Source organism: Oncorhynchus nerka, linkage group LG23 (assembly GCF_034236695.1).
Source record: "Oncorhynchus nerka isolate Pitt River linkage group LG23, Oner_Uvic_2.0, whole genome shotgun sequence".
Taxonomy (NCBI): domain Eukaryota; kingdom Metazoa; phylum Chordata; class Actinopteri; order Salmoniformes; family Salmonidae; genus Oncorhynchus; species Oncorhynchus nerka.
The window spans coordinates 45735285-45755569 of record NC_088418.1 but is presented as its reverse complement, the minus strand read 5'-3'; the positions used below and the strand labels follow the sequence as shown (position 1 = coordinate 45755569).

General features: G+C 42.7%; 1 protein-coding gene across 1 annotated transcript in view; it reads right to left on the bottom strand.

Annotated features, from left to right (window-relative positions):
* The window catches only part of LOC115106099 (forkhead box protein P2-like), a 116062-nt gene that overhangs the window by 65626 nt on the left and 30151 nt on the right, over positions 1-20285 (bottom strand). Inside the window, 1 exon segment of the mRNA XM_065008151.1 lies at positions 424-610. Coding sequence (XP_064864223.1) covers positions 424-600 — 177 coding nt within the window. The 5' untranslated portion in view covers positions 601-610.

The window sequence follows — 20285 nt, the reverse complement described above, 5'->3', positions numbered from 1 at the left end:
CCACACACAGGGCGCACACACACAAACGGCAGCGCCAGCCGGCTTTGTACGCCGCTCCCTCTCTCACACACACATGCGCGCTCACATGGCCTCAGCCGAAGTGTGCTCTCAACACAGCACACACACACACAAATATCAATAAAAACACACTAAAACACCAGCAACAACTACACAACCTCTTAGACGAGTAGTCCTCAACAGCAACATGTCAAAATCAAACACATAAATGCCCAACCACACAATAAACAACTATCAATAAAAACAATCATAAACACGCCAAAAATCCATAAAATAAAAAAACACAACCTTATTTCTACACTAAACGAAACAGTGTCATCTCCAGAAAAGAGTGCCTGCCCTGTCAGTACGAGCCCTGTGCTAGCAGTTAAGAGCATGGTGACGTGCAGGAGAAACACAACTTACCTGCTGTTGTTGGAGATGCAGCAGCCCGACTGTGCTTACTTCGCTGCTCGTGTCACCGCTTGATCTTCCATCTCTACTGCCAGCATCTAATTGGCTGCATAGGCTGCTCAGGCTGCTCATTCCATTTTGACTCATTGAACTGTTGCTTATTGTCTCTGTGGCCGACTCCTGCATCATGACTTAAAACCTAGAAGTGATTAAGAGGCACCAGTTAAGGCTCTTGTTACAACCCTTTTCTTTTCTTCTCTTTTCATTTTTTTCCCTCTTTTTTTTTCTTCTTTTTTTTTTTTTAAAGCTTCCATTATTACCTCTGCAAATGAAAGCATTTAAGAGGGGGAGGGGGGTGACGCAGGAGGAATTATGCATTCATTGTGTAAATGAAGCGATACAAAGAGATGCACATCTTCTCGGTCTCTTTGTAAAGGAGGGTCGAGTCTAAACGTGGTAAGTGTTTTAATAACTAGAATTTAGGCACAAATAGGGCCTCTGCTGCACTACGCCCATGTTGGGAATATGTGTGTATAGGACACATTTATGATTGTATATTTAAATTTTAAAAATACAGAAATACTTTTTCTAACGGACGTAAAAAATATGTAGTCAGACAGACACATGCCCACACACGTACACTTATTTTATTTTTGATATGATCACTCACTCCTTGATATACCCTCACCCTGTCTAGGCACACACAGACCCTCCTAAACTATTCCCCGTCTTGATTCTGTCAGGATTTTAGTGCGAGTCTCGCATGAACAAAGTTGCCTAATGACGCACAGCTAATCATGCAAAATTTAAATGTGGTAGAGGAGGTGGGAGGGGAGGAGGAGGTGGGAGGGGAGGTCCAAATCACATGGTATCACCCGGTGATAAATGATATAATAGGCTTCTTCTCCCTTAGCTGTGTCTAAATAAAATGTGCCTCCGAGGCTTCCATAGAGGAAAAAGCTCATATGTCACATATTGGCTCAATGTTTTTTCTCTTTCTTTTTTAATCAAACCTCAAATATTCATTTATTTTGGTGACATTTAAAACATATACTGCTGTTCTCCACGGGACACAATTAAACTGGTCCATGGGCAAATAAATGTAAGATATTGAACTAATTTCACTAGCATCTATTAGATATGAAAAGCTGAGACGAAGGAGAGAAAAGAAGCAAAAAAAATCACGAATATTACTAATGATTGTGCTAAAAACAGCATAAATTATGCATAATTTATGCCTCCTCTTCTGTAATCCATTATTTTCCCTGCATAAATGCTCTGTACCTTGGTTGGAGCAATGAGGAGTCCTGCCCAGGATCAGTGGAAATCCTCACAATAAATAAAATAAGTCGAATCACAGTGACTGACCCAACACAACACACTGTTCGAGGTGTGTTCTGCATCTCTAATACCACTCTGATGGGGCTTCTCTATTTGACAGCCTCTCCATAATTAGCATATTCATTAAGGTAGTACCTAATAATTCAAATGTATAATTTTTGGGGATTCATATTTCAGTTTCCCTTCAATAAAATATCATGTCTATACCATTAATATAGTCTGTATGCAATAATGATATTTCAAATCGTTATATATGGTTATTCATATTCAAATAATAGCCTTTCTTATATCTGTGGTGGTACAGTACAGCCCTCCTCCCTTCTTAAATTAAATACACCAATTGTGTCACATGCATTGGCTGAGCAACTAATACTAAGTTTTGATTCAAAGCATACTGTAGCATGACTGATTTTGAACTGAGAGATAATGCTGGTAATGAAATGCTAAACACACACACTCACTCACCCACCCACCCACTCACTCACTCACATATATACATGCATGCCCGTGCACAAACGCACGTGCTCATGCACAGTGCACACACATACACAGACACAAACATGCACAAGCACACACACAAACAAACAAACAAACAAACAAACAAACAACACACACACACACACACACACGAACATACACACACACACTACACATTGACCTTAGTAGGGATACTCTAACAGCACCTAATGTTTCCTCATTAACTAACATGTCTCCCTCATCATCATGCAGCAAACACACAACACCGGTCATCTCTATCTGGTGGGGATACAGATTTCCTCTGTTATCCTGTCAATAACGGGACGCAGACAGGTTCAAATGCCCCCAAACTGACTACTGAGGTGGCATGGTGGGGTGTCATTTGAGATTTGCCCATAGACTGTATGCCACTCTCTTTCTTGAGTCAAAACACAGATCCCATCTCCATGTATGATACAATGAGCTCCAAAAGAATTGGGACAGTGAATTTTGTTGCTGTTTTGGCTCTGTACTCCCAGCACTTTGGATTTTAAATGTACAATGACTATGCGGTTAAAGTGCAGACTGTCAGATTTAATTTGAGGGTATTTTCATCCATATTGGGTGAACGGTTTAGAAATTACAGCACTTTTTGTACATAGTCCCCCAATTTTAGGGAAACAAAAGCATTGGAACAAATTCACTTAATTAAAGTAGTCGAAAGTTGGTCCCATATTCCTTGAATACATCAAGCATGTGGGATGCATTTGTTGTTTGTTTTGGTTGTGTTTCAGATTATTTTGTGCCCAAATAGAAATGAATGGTCAATCATGTATTGTGTCATTTTGGAGTCACTTTTATTGTTAATAAGAATAGAATATGTTTCTAAACACTTCTACATTCATGTGGATGCTACCATGATTACAGATAGTCCTGAATGAATCGTGAATAATGATGAGAGATGAGCATGTCTTGGGGGTATGATATTTGTGTGTCACTGTATCATTTCAAATTCAAAGTACTGGAGTACAGAGCCAAACAAAACATAATGTGTCACTGTCCCAATACCTTTGGAGCTCACTGTATATGAAACAGCATCACTCTAGTCTTCAAGAGCCTGATAACTATTTCAGACACCAAACGTGACCATCAACTCTGATGCCAATTTGTTATCAATTCACAGTTTGGGTAACAAAACAGATTCTGCTTCTAACATAACCGCATTTTCACATGAGTAAATGCCATTAGAATGACTGGGCCAGGCTGTGTAACTGTCTGATGAGGGGCAGACCCAGCCACAAAGCCAGCTAACAGCAGACAGTCTTTAAAGGATGTCCAGGGTGCAGGATAAACAGGATACAGGCAGAACAAACAGGAGCAGGAGTTACACAGAGCAGGGTGACAGCTGCTCCGGCCACAGTAAATAAGCAGTGAACAAGACGTGCTTATGAACAAACACTCCCTGTTAAAACAGGGCAGAGCTACATTAGTGGTGAGAGAAAGACAGAGGGAGGGAGAGAAGGGGGGGCAGTGAGAGACAGAAAAGGAGAGAGCCTGAGAGGGGGGGGGGGAGAAGAGTGCATGATAAATAAAGAGAGAGAGAAAGAGATGGAGACAGAGAGAGAGAAAGAGAGAAAAAGAGAGAGACATTTTGAAACAGCATATTTGTACATCGTTACAACACTGTATATATACATTATATGACATCTTTATTCTTTTGGAACTTCTGTGAGTGTAATGTTTCCTGTTAATTTTTATTGTTTATTTCACGTATGTATATTATTTACTTCACTTGCTTTGGCAATGTTAACATGTTTCCCATGCCAATAAAGCTACTTGAATTGAATTGAGAGAGAGAGAAAGAGAGAAAGAGAGAGAGAGAGAGAGAGAGAGAGAGAGAGAGAAGACATAGTGAGAGGGTAAGATTGGCATAATGTGTGACACCCAAACCAGTGATGAATCTCAGCCCAAGAAACACAAAGCAGCAGCCGAGATCAGGCGACTAATAAGTATTCAAATTAGGCATACATTTTACATGCCCAATGTTTAAAATATTCAGAGAAACACCGCCTGATTGCCTTTACTAGGGTTTTATGAACATTCTAATGGAGATTTTTTGGGGGGGAAGGGCGATGGATGCGAGGAAAACTTGAAGATATATGAGGGAAAAATAAGGATATTTTAATGACATTTAATACAATGAGAAGCGTTACCTAACTCAACTTAAAATTGGGGATTTTTAAATGAAACCAATTAGATGTTTATTAACCCACAAGACAGGTTCTATTTACTATATGTCATTTACTTGAAAATGATTAGTACATTTAAAAAAAATACAGATTTGGAATGAGAAATTTGGTTAAGAGAAAGAAACCTCTCTCACCTATCAAATGCCGCTTAGACGAGAAACAAGGGAGAATCATATTGTCATTTAAATCAAGGAAATGCAAAAATATTAATACAATATCCATCTTTAATCATGACAATGGTATAGTTTCTCCCTCAACAAAAATCTGTGCATGTGTCTAACCGATGATAATGATAATGCAGATATATGCTAATCATATTCTGAGAGATCAGATGGTGCTTTAACCTTAATGACAGCGGTGAGACAAATTAATTAGCCATCTAAAGGCAGCATTCAAATCTGCCAATTAGAATGTCAATTAGATCCACCCTGGCTGCAGACCACAGAGAGAGGATCTGACTGTAGCGGTGACTGGGTGACTGGCAGAGTGTCAGGGCTCACTGTACACATCGAGAAAGATGGATAGTGACAACGCATGGCACCAGAGGGTAAGTGTGTATTGGTGTGTGTGTGTGTGTGCGTGCATTGGGCATACATGTGTGTATGTCCATCGCAGGTCTTCCCCCATGTTCTTCACCCCTCGCGGGTACCAACCAGTCCGCCCTGGGATCAGATTGTCCTAGAAAGAACTGGGCCGGAAGCATCTAGCCCTCCACCCTTAGTAACAATATTTACTGGACTAGCGCTATCCAGAGTCCATGGGCTATGGAGGAGTTGAACAGTGCATGAGTGAGTGAATAAGGCTCAGCAATGTCTGCCTCGTCGGTGTGTTCGACATCCCTTAAATTGGTAGTGTCCTGCATTTTAACACATCAGCTATTTCACGCCATTTCCTCAAGCCATAATCTTCCAATGAGGAGTGCCAGACCACATATTATATGAATCAGTTACACAGACACAGACTGTTATTGCCAGCGTAATGTACTGGTAATACTATAGGTGTACAGCTAGGGAGGGAAAATAATAGTCATACAAAGAGTTTAAGGGGAGGTAGTGAGAGAAAACTGAATTTTATCTGTCTGCGGTCAAAGATCACGGATGACTTCAACGTTCCTATTACGGGGTCTGATAGAATGAGAATCATTTCAGATGCAGTGAGAGAGACACATTATTTGCGAATGTTTAAAGTAACTTCTGTTTGTGTCTAATTCCCACTGTAACGGTACCTTGCTTTGCTATTCCTCTCGGGCTGAGTAAATGTTTGCTCATGAATCTTACGCCGTGCAAATCTGTCTTTTCCATCAGGTGAAGAATCCCAGACAGAATCCTGACAACGCATTCAGGGCTGAGATTGTGAATTTGTAGTGAGACTACTGATGTGGGAGGACAGAGACAATTCACACACACATGCGCACACACACACACATACCTTTCTCTAACAGCCCCTAATGTTTCCTCATTAACTAACATGTCTCCCTCTTCATCATGTACCAAACACACAACACTGGCCATCTATCTAGATGTACTGTGTTATACTGTCCCCTATTTGACACATAAAGGTCTCTATCTGCCCCAAAATTGAACTGCGGTGGCAGGGTGTCAGATATGTTGCATGTTCAGCTATATAGTGCATGTTCCCTATATAGTGCACTGCTTCGTAGTGGACTTTGTAGTGCACTATAGGGAAAAGGGTGTCATTTGAGATTTGCCCAGGATTCAAATAGCCTGAGTGTTCAGGATTCCACTCTGCAGTGTCTTTCTGCAGTCAGGAACACGGATCCATTCTCCCTGTGCCTGCATGATACTGTATATGAAACTCCAGCCTAAAGAAGCCCGATGACTATTTCAGAAACCAAACGTGACCACTAACTCTGTGATCCAAGAAGTCTATTCATTATCAGTCCACAGTTCAGGTAGTTGGAATTCTTACATTCACTGGAAAAAATAATACAAAAATGACATTTCACCGTCTGTTGGCTCCTTCAGTTCAGATCAAGTCGAGATATGGATACCACTTAAAATAATCACAAATGCTGTGCTCCAGTGAAATGAATTCATCATTGCCATAAGTTACAACGCATTGAAAATAAAGAAGTGCCGGGCCCTGGCTATGCTCAAATATGTAACACTTAAGATTGCTTAATAAATGAAAATGCCAGATATCACTGGCTCTGAGCTGGTACTTACAACATGATAACTCCAACCGTGAGTTGAAATAACAATCCCCCCAAAAAAAGAAATAAAACCAGTTTTATTTCATTTGAACGTTTACCACTCAGCTCGTTGCTTACATAAACCCTTAAATATGACATAGATGCTTGTTTGTACTTGAGGTGTAATTCGTAAGCGAAGCTCTCGCTCCTCGCAGCCCAAGGAAGTCACTGTGGTTTATTGCTACCTCTCCCGGAGCCCTAAGGAGTGAGACACGATCAGGGAGAGAACAGCCACTGGTAAAGTTCTGTTCAACACAGCTACACTATTGGAGATGAAGTATAGCCAAGCCAGAGCAGACCTTGCCGCTTCCGAAAACAAAAGCTTCCTTTTTTGGCACTGAAGGGACACCATAAAGAGCATTAATGACTATTTCTAAAAACCTGTGTGTAATGGTAAGGGTTTCTCTTTCAGATAAAGGGATTTCAAAGTGACTCACAACGGAACGAGAAGATGAGATTGCTTTAGGGGAAGAAATCATATTTACAAAACCAGGAGTTGGAAAAATGAAAAAAGGGATGGATATGAAGGAATAATAGACTTATCTTTTTTAGGATTAACATGATTCTCTGAAACGGTATCACACGTCATTATCGGGCAGCACAATGAGACCATGCTCAGAAAACCTCAGTCATATTTCAATTCATCATTTTAGCTGACAAGAAATAGTCGTTCCCAGTCATTCTGTGGAGAGATTGTTCAGAACTTAATTCTGTTCTGTTTACATTAAGAAGACGAGACAGAAAGAGGGGGAGAGTACGCAAGTGTGTGTAAGTGTCTGGGAGCGTGTGTGTGTGTGTGTGTGTGTATTCTGCCAACGTAACCAAGGATGTCTGCACTGTACTAAATGTCCCAAAGTACATTTAAATAATTCATATTACACAGTGTCTTACTCTACAGTTTCATTCTCCATTAAGACAGTGTGCTTAAATATACAAAACAATGGCTAACGATTCCAGTTAATTATCCAAATGGTTAGAAATAACCTTAAATATGAAAACAAATATAAATCAATGATAATAAATAAAACTTTTTTTTTTAAAGTAAATAAATATTCAACTTGGTCTTTAATTATATCTGAGATTTCCTGGAGGTCAATGGAGATTTACACCTGTCTGTGTATGGAGAGTGTCTTCTCTCTCTATCTGCCTCTGGGTCTGTAATACACAGTAGCAGAGCATTGACGGGAGGAGGAGAATCTAAGTCCGTATGTGTGGTTAGTGAGTACGTTCTCCTCTTAAGCTCTTCCCATATCTTTTACATTTTGCTCATCAAGCACCTCCTTCTGCGAGGAGGAGGTGGCACCAAAGTGGGCGACCACAAGCAGACAGTGACGAAAGCTCATCAAGCTAGGCCCTCGTTTGCATTTTGGGAAATTCCCATTAATTAACTTAGCCCACCTAATCACGAGTAATTGACCTATAAAAGAGAAGGCCCCATTGTCTGCTCCAATCATATCTACAGAGAGGACGCAGCAGCGTTGTGAAGCAGGGAAGAAAGAACTTTCACCGGTGGCTGGAAACCTGTACGTCCATCTATCTACCAGGGACTATTTACCCAACTCCTCAGACGCATATTTCATCTCTCATTGCATTGTTCTGATGTGATTATCTGTCGTTGACATGGTCTACTTTTGTTGCTGGGGCCCGAGATAAAAACAAGCTGTGAGATGAGATTGACTGACGCAAGCAACAAGAGAGGTGCCTGCGGCTTCTTCTGAGGGAAGGTGAGGGGGGGGGGAACAGAGGAGCGAATGACCGCAAAGCGGACGGAGGGACAACGGGCAGAGCTGCAGCGAGGAGAGAGGGATCCAGCCAGAGCGATACAGAGACATAGCTCATTGTGACGTTTCCAGTTATTTCTGGCTGATTAGGGTCATTATGTCCACGGCCTGATTTATGTTGTCATTCCCCCTCACCAGTCCTGCATCGATAGATCTTAATGAATTGGTAAATAAGGGTGAAGATTACACTTGACAAGACCACAACATTTCTCATTCATACCGAGACAAGATTTATGTAACCAATTAGGTCCATAACGGGGGAGATTGGTCAGGAGAAAAATCATATTTTCAGAAGAAATGACCAGTCTAACCCTGGACAAAACAGATAAAGGGGAGTCTTTAACAGTGGCTTAGTCACACACCAAACAGCCAGCGTGAGGTCTCCAAACGGATATCACTCCTGCCCCGCTTGGGATTTTAGGAATTGATTTAAAAAAGACTCCCCGCTATAGCTAGCCACCCCACTACAGTACCAGCTACAGCTACTTTCCATTTTAAACACTGCCAGCTAATCACTATAGCTCCATCTGCATAACGTCTAAACCACAGATTATGGAATCAACAGATACAAAATTAAGCTCTCGCCCAACAAAGGATCCACTTTGATGTGCAAATGTAAATTCAAGGAGGTACTCTCCCCCCCCCCCCCCCATAGAACAAAAAATACAAATCGATCGTTTCTACCGAGACTTCACTTAATGTTTGATACGTCCATTGATGAATAATCGGCTTTTTCCCCCTCAATTATTTAATTTACACGTCCTACAATTCTAGGAATCATTTGGCACCCTCTTTTGTCATTAGTAAAAAAAAAAAAAAAGGATAAAAGCGCTGATCATCAATAGCCAACGACAGCCCGGGACGACCCAAAGGGCGGGAGTGAACAGAGGTGGAAAATTACAGCAAGGTGATACCGGAGCCTCCTCGCTTCAGCTCTCCCCTTCAAGCACATGCAAATGAGCGTGGCGCTGCTTAACTGCATCATTTATGTGGATAATAGCGGCATCATCATTACGGGACTCAAATTAAATTACATCACAATTAGCGTAACAAAGTGATTGGTTAAACTTTCAAAACAAATACCCAGTTCTGCTAATGAACAGTGCTAATTGGCCACCGTGCATTCTAAATCAAACATGTAGGTAAACATGTGTTTTACTGAAACAATTTCAAAATGCATTGTTTCTGAGAGACACAAAGAGAGAGAGAGAGAGATAGAGAAAGAAAGAAAGAAAGAAAGAAAAAGGAGACAGGAAAAAAGCTCCAAAACAGAATATCGCCAGGGGGATTTGTAAACTGAAATATAAAATGTGTAGCATTTAATTTTATTGCACTAAATAACCTATTATATTCAGGACTCTAGAGAACAATGTAAATTATCTGCCTTCAAAATGGAGTTGGGCCAATTCTCCACGTGAACTAATCACATAGCTCATTATGCATCTGGGTATTAAATTATGAAGAGGAAGCCTATCCGCATTCCAGCACAAAGACCTATGAAATGTTAATAATATGCTCACAACAGCCCAATACCATGCTTTACTCCATGTCATGAATATTTAAGTAAACAAATTATTCACCCGCCTTTGATAAAGATAATTAGTATTTCGCCAGCTTATCATTTTTGTGACCCTCCCTCTCCCTCCTTTCTTAAGGGATTTGCTCTATATGGATATGCTGTTCTGAGACATGCCCTATAAAGTTTGGGTCCTTAAGATATAAACGAGTCCTTACTTACAATTTTTTTTTTTTTTTATCTAGCTAAATAACTCAAAATAAAAGACTCACCCTAGTAAAACAAATATCTGCAACTCATTTATATTTGATCTTTATTAACTTATAAAGAATCACGGAGGAGGGTGACCCCTTTTCATTTCATCACCACCAGTAAAATCTCATCCGAAAAAACATGACTTTCACCTCTTGATTTTAATGATCAATAATTTGCCCATTAGTAACACAGTAAACTCCACATCAACACAACATCCTAAACAGCAGTCTAAAGTGCACACATCAAATAAAGAAGCCAACACAATACTAAGACAGCTAAGAGCTCAAAAAAAAAGCCAGCATGTTCACATCCACAGACAAACACTAATCACCAGCCCAACCATTCATTCATCAAGAGCAATTAACCACCAGCACATGAATGCACAGCCCACAGACACACACAGAACACAATCCAAGCCAAAGTACAGCAGCTAGCCAAATACTGGATGAGCAGCCCGCCTCCCTGCCGTTGAAAACATAGCCATTAATACAGAGAGAGGTGAGCGGTACAGAGAGCAGAGAGAGAGGTGCGCGGAGAGCAGGATGGATGAAGTTGGAGTTGCTTGGTTTTATTACCTGGAGGTGAGGAGTAGTGTCAGAGACAGTGTCTGGTGGCCAGAGAAGGAAAGCTGTTGGTGTTGTTTGCAGTGGTGAGGAGCAGACTGGGGTGTCACAGGGGGAGAGGGGCTTCTATCGTTTCTCATCACTCCAACTGTGTTTATAGAGGCTCGCATCATAAACAAGACAACGCCGCCACTGCTCTTCCCTGCCTCTCTCGAAGCCCTGTTCATGCATACTTAAATCACCCCCGTCGCCCATTAAAAAACGGCCTTCCTGACAATTATTCTATCATTTCCAGTTGTCACTGGGCAATTACCAACAGGCAGCCCCTCTCGGACAGGCCCAATGGGAGAGATCAGAAAGAGAGAGAGAGAGAGAGAGGGAGAGAGGGGGGCTGCTGCCTGCCTTCTCAGGCAGAGAGAGGGAGTAAAAAAAGTGCCCAAAATGGAAATTTATAGCCTAGACACAGTGCCTTCTCTCTCCTGACACGCAGGAAATAATTAGACCATCATACACCCGGCCTGCCGACCGCTGATGAAATATATCACAATTACTTGAAAACACTACTTATCATTTCATTCTCCTTTTTTATTGCCTTTGAAAGACATTACAATTATTACGGCTCGGTGTCTGATCTGAGAGTGACCTTCAAAAACTATTTTTTTGTGGGGTTTTTCCCGCTGCTTTTGGCTAGTGAGTGAGAGGGTAAGTGAGTGAGTGAGTGAGTGAGTGCAGCGTGTGTGTGTTTGTGTGTGTGTGTGTGGGTAGGGGGGGGGACCTTTACACGCGTACATGTAGAGTGTCTGACTCCTCACAGGATGCGAGCCGGGTCTCCCCTCGGGCCTCGTCTGCACGCTTGCCAGGCAACACTCTCTCACACCGCTCTCTCTCAACGCACATCTGCTACTTGCAGGAGCTCTCCTTCTCTCTCCCTCAAACACACACGCACGCACACACACACACACACACACACACACGAGCGAGCTACCTCAGCTCTCGCCGGCACAGCCTGCATCCCTACCTGGCGGCGCGTCGAGGGGAACTAACTAACCGGCTGAGGGAGAACCGCAGCTGAAAGGGAGCGTTTTGGGACACCCTGGGAGAGAGGTATGTGTGCCTGGCTTTATTTCTAGCACAGCTCAGTGCCTTTCTCAGCGTCTCCGTCTCTGTGTCGCTGTCTAAACAGGCAGAATAGGATGAGTGGGAGAGAGCGAGTGGAGCAGCCTGTAGCCTCGGCTCTGTGCACTGTGCTCCGGGAGAGAGAGAGTAGTAGAGCTCTTAAAAACAATTAGACACGTCGCTCTATCTATTACTGGATAACTGCCCTCAGACCACACCACACAGAACTACCACGACACACAGATCTGTTCACAAACACAAATCATCGATACAAACTGCCAATAACGTAAAGCAGAGAGAGAAAGTAGCCTACCTTTTAAACAATGACAAGAGAGAACTCCACTCCCCCGGGTAAGAGGCATTTGAAGATATTCTTAGAAGCCTCGGAGCGTTAACGGCACATCAAGGGGGGGGGGGGGGAAATGTCACTGGTAGAAAACAGCTTCAGGGCGAGGGGGAACGAGAGGAAAAAAAGAGGAAAGAAAAATGTAAAAAAACTAGCTGACGCTAACTGTCAAAGACATCATCAAAGAGGTATTTACAGCAGTAATGACACCACTGTGACAGAGCACCTCTGCCTGGTCATGTCCAAGAACCACTGCACTTCTGGGTAATTAAAACAAATCAAGCATCCCCTCTGATTGTTTTGGCACCCGAGGACCAATCGTACACAAAAATCAGCGGTTTGATTGCAAGGGTAGAGGGGGAGGTAGGATTTGGCAGGGGTGTGGGAGGGGGTACGTTGGGGGGAGGTCAAGTTTTTTTTCCTTTCTGCATAGCAAGCAGAAAGAGGAGTGACAAAGGTTCAGGAGCGGACCAGGCGTGATCTCCAAACAGTGAGTGCTTTTCTCACTTCCTTTCTCAGGAAGACACCAGTCACAGAAGAGCGTCGGCCTCTTCTGCCATGCAGCTCTCACGACTCTGATAAATATACCTCTGTCTTCCCTTTTTAGGGCAAGCCTGCAACAATGTGCTGTAAGCCTGGCGAAACTCAAAAAGACCTCTTTACAGAGGAAGTATTCGAGCGGAGGGGGGGGGGGGGAACAGCAGACAACCTTTGCAACCACTTCACAAAAGACACATTTGTCTTTACAGATGCCCATCACGCCTCACGTATTTTGCACAGTGCATTTCATCATTTAGCAATGGTTAATTGGAGCCAAAGAACAACCGTCCCCTCTGTCTGCCAGCTACATTGTCACCAGTCTGACTGTGATGTATTGACATACTTGCTGTACTGTAAACAACACACGCCGGCAGAAACGAGACGGAACATTTTGAGCTAATGCTGTTTGTCAATTTTCACTTTTTTTTGTCTCTCTCGCTCTCTCTCTCTCTCTCTCTCTCTCTCTCTCCTTTCTCTCTCTCTCTCTTTCTCTCTCTCTCTCTCTCCTTTCTCTCTTTTTTTCTCTCTCTCTCTTCTCTCTCTCCTGCATGCCACAGATGTTTTCCTTAGCTGCTCCAGCAGACAGGAATCTACTAGCAGAGAAGAAAGCCTCGGTCTCCCCCAGGAGAACAGTACAAAGCCCAGTCTGCACACAGCAGATGCAAAAGCAAGTCCATCTGCTACCAGCTCACAACGCCACATGGACTTGTGAGATTCAATCCTAGGCGTCGTCTGGCTGGCTGTGTTTGTGTAGACGCCACGGAAACAAGAGGAGGAGAGGCTGATGTGGAGGAAAGGGTCGATACAACTCACACAGGCTCCCCCAGACCTGAAACACACGTGTCCCCACAAGTGTGTGTGCTCGTGTGTGTGTGTGTGTGTGTGTGTGTGTGCACGCGCACAGGCGTAAGTGCATGTGTGTTGAAGTCTGCCGGATGAATGTGTACTCATGAAATTCAACAAACTATTCTTACAGCATAAAGAAAGATAAACAGACACAAATTCACTGACAGCGAGAGTACGCGGAGCAGGAACTTTCATGCTCAGGGAGATGCACCCAAGGCAGGCATGACAGATTTATTTAGTAAAAGATCTAGCCTCTAACTCGGGGTATAAGACCACTTGAACTCACAGCTCAGAGCGGTGTGTTGGCATGAGTTCACAGGCTCCGAATAGCACATTATATACCAACCAGCAGATTTGAGCTGTCTGATATCCTTATTAAAAAAAAAGCAACAGCGAAAGCCAAAAAGCTTTAGCATTTTCATTTGTCTTCACTGTCTGAAGCAGCGTGGTAAACACTAAACAAGATCAAGGGGGAGTTGTACCTGAGAAACAGCTAGCTATACAAGGTCTAAATTGCTTAGAGCACAAACATTGGGCCGAGCAATTACGCCCATTTTACTTTCAACACGTTGAGCTATGTGGCTATAATGCTCCTTCAACACCCCATAAACCACTTGAAAGATAAACACAAGACAGTCCTCTGGGCGTTGAAAAGCCACCCAGCCACCCTCCTTGACATTGTCAGCCAGAGAACAACAAGACATTGTGGATCACTAACACTTCACTGTATGTTTTCTGCCTGTATTTTCTTCCAGGCCTTCACACCACCAAGGTCAACAAACAACGCCACCAGCGTCTCTTCACCGTGGCAGAAGAAGAGACATGGGTAGCAGGGGGGGTAAAGAGGAGGGTAGTGCCGGGGTGGGGGATGGTAATAACTACGGCAGTAGTGTAGTGGTGGTGTAGGTTTCTATCTCAGAGCGATGGCATAATTTCCATAGCAACCCTCTAACTATTAATTTCCAATTAAAGCAGACACAAAGCGCGTTGCCCGGGGCCATCAGACAGTGTCAAGAGCCTCATCTCTACATTCCACACTTCCACACTGGAGACTGAGACCATGGCTTCCGCCACCACCATCACCACTAGCGTCATTGGGCTAGTCAATCTCACAGGCAGCAACTTGGGCTCAGGGGCTGACACAGAGATACCCAGAGCCTCTTTCACCTTACCCACCATTAGAATGATTTATTATGGCCAAAACACTTCAACGCTGAAACAAATGGGAATTAAGAGGAAGGGGAAAACACTGGTGTGGAACTGCCACTTAGAGGTGCGGCGTTTGAAAAATGCATTAAAAAAACGGGCCCAGCAATTAGCATGAGTCTGAGAGAGAGAGAGAGAGAGAGAGAGAGAGAGAGAGAGAGAGAGAGAGAGAGAGAGAGAGAGAGAGAGAGAGAGAGAGAGAAAGGGAGATGGAGAGAGAGCGAGAGAGGGAAAGATTGAAAGAGAAACCCTATGGCAGGGTTCCCCAACTGACGGCCCCCAGGCCGAATTTGGCCTGTGGGTGGTTTTATTTGGCCCCCCAAGTATTCTGAGTAAAAAAATATACATTTTTGTTGTTAGAATTTTCATTGCTAGACATAAAAGACTTTAAAAACACCAGGAACACCAGCTCAAAGTGATTTTAATTTTGGAAATCCGTTCCCAAGGATTCCCACGCATAATAGAGACACGTGATCATATACAAATGTAAGCAAGGTTTGAAATTATGATGTTTTAGTCAAATATTATATCCGTTTGGGCTTCTTGCAGTCTACAAATTATTTGTAATTATGTTCCGCCTACCCGACCATCCGATGAAAAAAAAATTGGCCTGCGGCTGAATCTAGTTGATGATCCCTGCCCTATGGCTTGTGTGTGCAGTGACTGAGAGAGTGTGTATTTGTTTCAGCCCTTTGCCCAAACGCCATGATGTTCACTTTGCATGGAGGGTTATCCACTTGAATTCACTCCCCCTCTCCCCTCCCCTTTAAACTAGACCAGATCAGAGCTACAATATACAATATGCAGTGAACAGCTGAATATAATGTACCTCTAAAAACCAAACACACTGCACTGGTACTGGCAGTTGGACTACATACAGACAGACACCTGCAGTATTTCAATAGAATGAACATTCCTATTAGTATATCTAAAAACAGACCACCTTCATGTTGTTTAGGTTTTGGGGCTCCCGAGTGGCACAGCGGTCTAAGGCACAGCCTCTCAATGCTATAGGCATCACCACAGACCTTGGTTCGATTCCAGGCTGTATCACAACCGGCCGTGATTGGGAGTCCCATAGGGCAGCGCACAATTGGCCCAGTGGCGTCCGGTTTAGGGTTTGGCCCGGGGTAGGCCGCCATTGTCAATAAGAATTTGTTCTTAACTCTCTTGCCTAGTTAAATAAAGGTTAAATAAAATAAAATGTCACTACGATATGTTTCCAAAAGCAAAACTGAATAACACAGTTAGAGTTTATGAATACACAAACACACTAACAAGACATAATGATCTTAAGCCTTTCCATTTTTCTCCCCACAACAAGTTCAGTGTGGCCATAATGGACCATTAGAGCGCAGTGATTGTATTACAGGAGGCTGAACATTTGAATATGCTGTACTTAAGCAACTGGAGTATCCATGGCAACTTCCCTGTGCCTTGCTTAGAACGGTCCCTAATGAAATCCATATTAAGTAGCCGATAATGAGAGTGTCCAAACATATTTGCATAGATATTTCAGATGAAGGGAGAAGTGGGGGAAAGGGAGAGACAGAGAGCTGCGGCCACAGTCACAACGGCGAGAATATGTTTTTAATCAGTCATTCATCGACAAGAGAAGCAGGAGCCGGCCCCGACTGAGCCAAACAGCTGTATTGAGAAAAAAAAGTCCAATTCAAATTCACAGCGACTGAGAGTATTAATCAAGATGTACAGTATCCCACTTCCATCCAGTGGTTAAAAAGGAACTGTTAAGTGAATAGTTCAAACTGGTGGTCACTGGGCAGCTCACCAAACCTAACCTTCTAGGCTGGCTGCCTGCCTCTCTTTAGGCTCCCTCCCTCCCTACACAGGAGTCTCTCATTTGACTTCCATTTGCGACTTTGGCCCGGTGCCCAACAGGACATCCCAGAGTGAGTGTTTGCTTGACTCAATATCAACAGGCTGAATACGCAGCTAGAGGTGGAACTGCCCAGCTTTCAGTTCCTATTGAAAATAAACCGGACAGAACTATCAACATGCGCCACGAGGAGCCACGTATAGCAGTCGCTCAGCGCCGTTCCACTGGTTTCAGCTCTCTCTCTCTCTCTCTCTTCTCTCACTGCTCAATGATACCTGCCTGGCTAGCTGCACCCCTTCTCTCCCCTTCCACCAGCCCCCAGCTTGCAGGCAGGGCCAACCGAAGTGTATACGTTACTGCTGCAGCAGAGAGGAAAAAATAAAAGAGATCGAAATGACAGAAGTCAGACAGTTCAAGCTGACCGGGCACTTCAAACCGAAAAACTGGGGGAGAACGCGACAGACACTCCAGGTTAAATTGGCTCTTCGGCGCTCCGCTCTTCTCTCTCCCTTTAAAATGTAGGTTTTCTTCAAAAGACGTATTTGAATTAGACGCGTTGATAAAATCAAAGGCTCGGCTGTGTGGGTAAATTTAAACAAGTAAGTGCACCTCACAGCAGTTTACCTATTATACAGCAGATTGGAGACAGATGAAACTCTAGTAGCCTAGCAGACATCATCCCCTTTTTTTCACAGTAGATATTATCATATTGTAAAGGCTGCAATATGATAATATTGAAAAATACATGGATATCGGGTATTAATGTTCCTGGCCGGCAAGGTGTCGTCAGATAGATGAAAGAGAACGGTTAAGGATTCATACAATAGCCCGCTCCCACAGGTGTATTTCCTGCTAATGATAAATAGGAAAGCCATTTCTGACATTCAGTGCCGAGGATCTCATGGATTCCCATAGTCTTCCCATAACCATAGCTACACAGGTAGAATAAAGAGTTAAGACAAAGTCAAGTGAACCTTGACTTGACCTGCTGCGCCAGTATTTTAACACACCACAAACTGCGTCTACTATGTCAACAACATCCTGGCTACACATGTTCAGGTACCCATTGTGCCATTGTAGATTCCATATTGTGGAGTTATGATAAGATAGTTTGAGAACATAGTTACACCGAGTGCACAAAACATCAGGAACACCTGCTCATTCCCATGACACAAACTGACCAGGTGAATCCAGGTGAAAGCTAGGATCCCTTATTGATTCCACTTGTTTAAATCCACTTCAATCAGTGTAGATGAAGGGGAGGAGACAGGTTAAAGAAGTATTTTTAAGCCTTGACATCCAGCCAACTTGACACAACTTTGGGAAGCATTGGAGTCAACATGGGCCAGCATCCTTGTGGAACACTTTCGACACCTTGTAGAGTCCACGCCCCGACGAATTGGGGCTGTTCTGATGGCAAAACACGGTCCAACTCAAAAGGAAGTTGTTCCTCATGTTTTGTACACTCAGTGTATAGACAGTAGATTAGATAGTGTTTAAAAGGCCAGTGCTATCAACAGCAGTTTAGTGGTACATAGATCTGTCCTGTCTGGTACTGGAGCTCCTCCTGAACACTTACCTCACTGTTCTGTGTTACCACTGACACACAGAGGCCATCCATTCATGACAGTAATACCATTCAACCAGACACCAATTACATGAAAGAAAACTTAAATAAATCCAGGAAAAATGGCATCTCGCCAAAGAATAATTAACTCATTATATGGAAATTTCAAACTTAAACGTTCTCCACACCGCTGCTAATTTAAACGTAATTTTTACTAGCCACTAATTCGGGATAGGAATTACATCTGGAGGTAATTCTCAGAATGGAGCAGAGCCCAGTGGAGGCTACCCAAATAAAAAAGGGGAACTATTCAGGAGAGTGGGAGTTCCGGGCACTGAAACTGCACTTCTTGCAAAAAAATGTTTTCATCATGCTGTCATCTGTCTCGGTTTAAAGAAGACGTAGGTGTTGCAGGCAGAGAAAGATGCTTTCTGGAGATAGAGGGAGGGAGGAAGGGAAGGAGGGAGTGAGAGGGAGGGACAGAGAGAGAGCAAGGGTCAGGTAGGGTTGGACAGTATACCACCGGTAGACGCAGGGAGCGGTTTGGGTTTTTACTTGACCTTCTATACCGGTATTTGAATGTTTGGTTTGTTAAATGTGATACGCCTAGTTTAATGTCAATTTTTATAGTTTACTTCGCTACTTGAGTCATCTCTCTCCGTGCCACTTTCCATACAGACCTAGACACTCCCCCTGTCACTCAAGGAGCACATTTGGTGTTCCTCGACAAGACACTTGCGTTCAGTCTGCATGGTCAATGCAGCACATGCAACAATGTTAATGACAACAATGCTGTTTTCACTTTTATTCTTAATATAAATCCACTGGCGTTCTATAATGACACTATTCGTTTGTGTTTCTTACATCAGCTAGTTTGTCTTTTCTTAGCAAGTTGCCCTAAATCTAGGGAGACGCGAATTGTTAGCCGCTAACGCTAATAGCTAGCTAATAAATGTACTGAGTAAGAGCAAACGTAGCTAGCTAATAGAGCCTGATAATACCAGTGATGGTGTAGACCTAAACCAGCATGTTGTTTGTGCAACAGTATCTTCTAAATCAAAGAGTAATATGCAAAGCAAGGCAATAATATGTTAGCTAAGAGAAAACAATGTAGCCAAAGCTTATAGGGTCCCCTAGGAACTTTTTGTTCCTACCGTCAAAATAACTCCTCCCTGGCATTTTAATTCGTTGTCATCTCAAACAACACTGTATTCAAAGTGCCACTATTATAGTCTAACTATAGAATTAGAATAGTCATTCTATTTCCATGATTCCAACAGTTTTGCTCTAATTGGCAAGTCAAATCGCAATTGCATCATTTGGTTAAAAATAAGTCCTAGATGATTTGCCCATATCGTGCACACACTACGTGGCAGTGTGGAAATTCTCTCAATTGAGCAGTGGTTTAAAGTACTTAAGTAAAAACGCTTTCAAGTACTACTTAAGTACATTCCTAAAGAAAATGCTGTACTTTTTACTCCATGCATTTTCCCTGACACCTAAAAGTACTCGTTACATTTTGAATGCTTAGCAGGACAGGAAAATGGTCCAAGTCACGCACTTGTCAAGAGAACATCCCTGGTCATCTACTGCCCCTGATTTGGAGGACTCACTAAACAGAAATGCTTTGTTTGTAAATTATGTCTGAGTGTTGGGGTGTGCCCCTGGCTATCCGTAAATAAATTTAAAAAATATAAAAAATGGTGCCATCTGGTTTGCTTAATATAAGGAATTAAAAATTACTTATACAAGTACATTTTATCAAGTACATTTACTTTTGATACTTAAGTATATATAAAACCAAATACTTTTAGACTTTTACTCAAGTGGAATTTTACTGGGTGACTTTCACTTTTACTTCAGTCATTTTCTACTAACGGTATCTTTACTTTAACTCAAGTATGACATTTGGGTACTTTTCCATAACTGCAGTTGATTGCAGGAAATGCAGAAATGATAAAAGTGCTGATATTTGTTTTGGTTGAAGTTGAAACGAACAGTACAAAACAATCAGAATGGAGATGTGTTGCCACCCTAGGATCA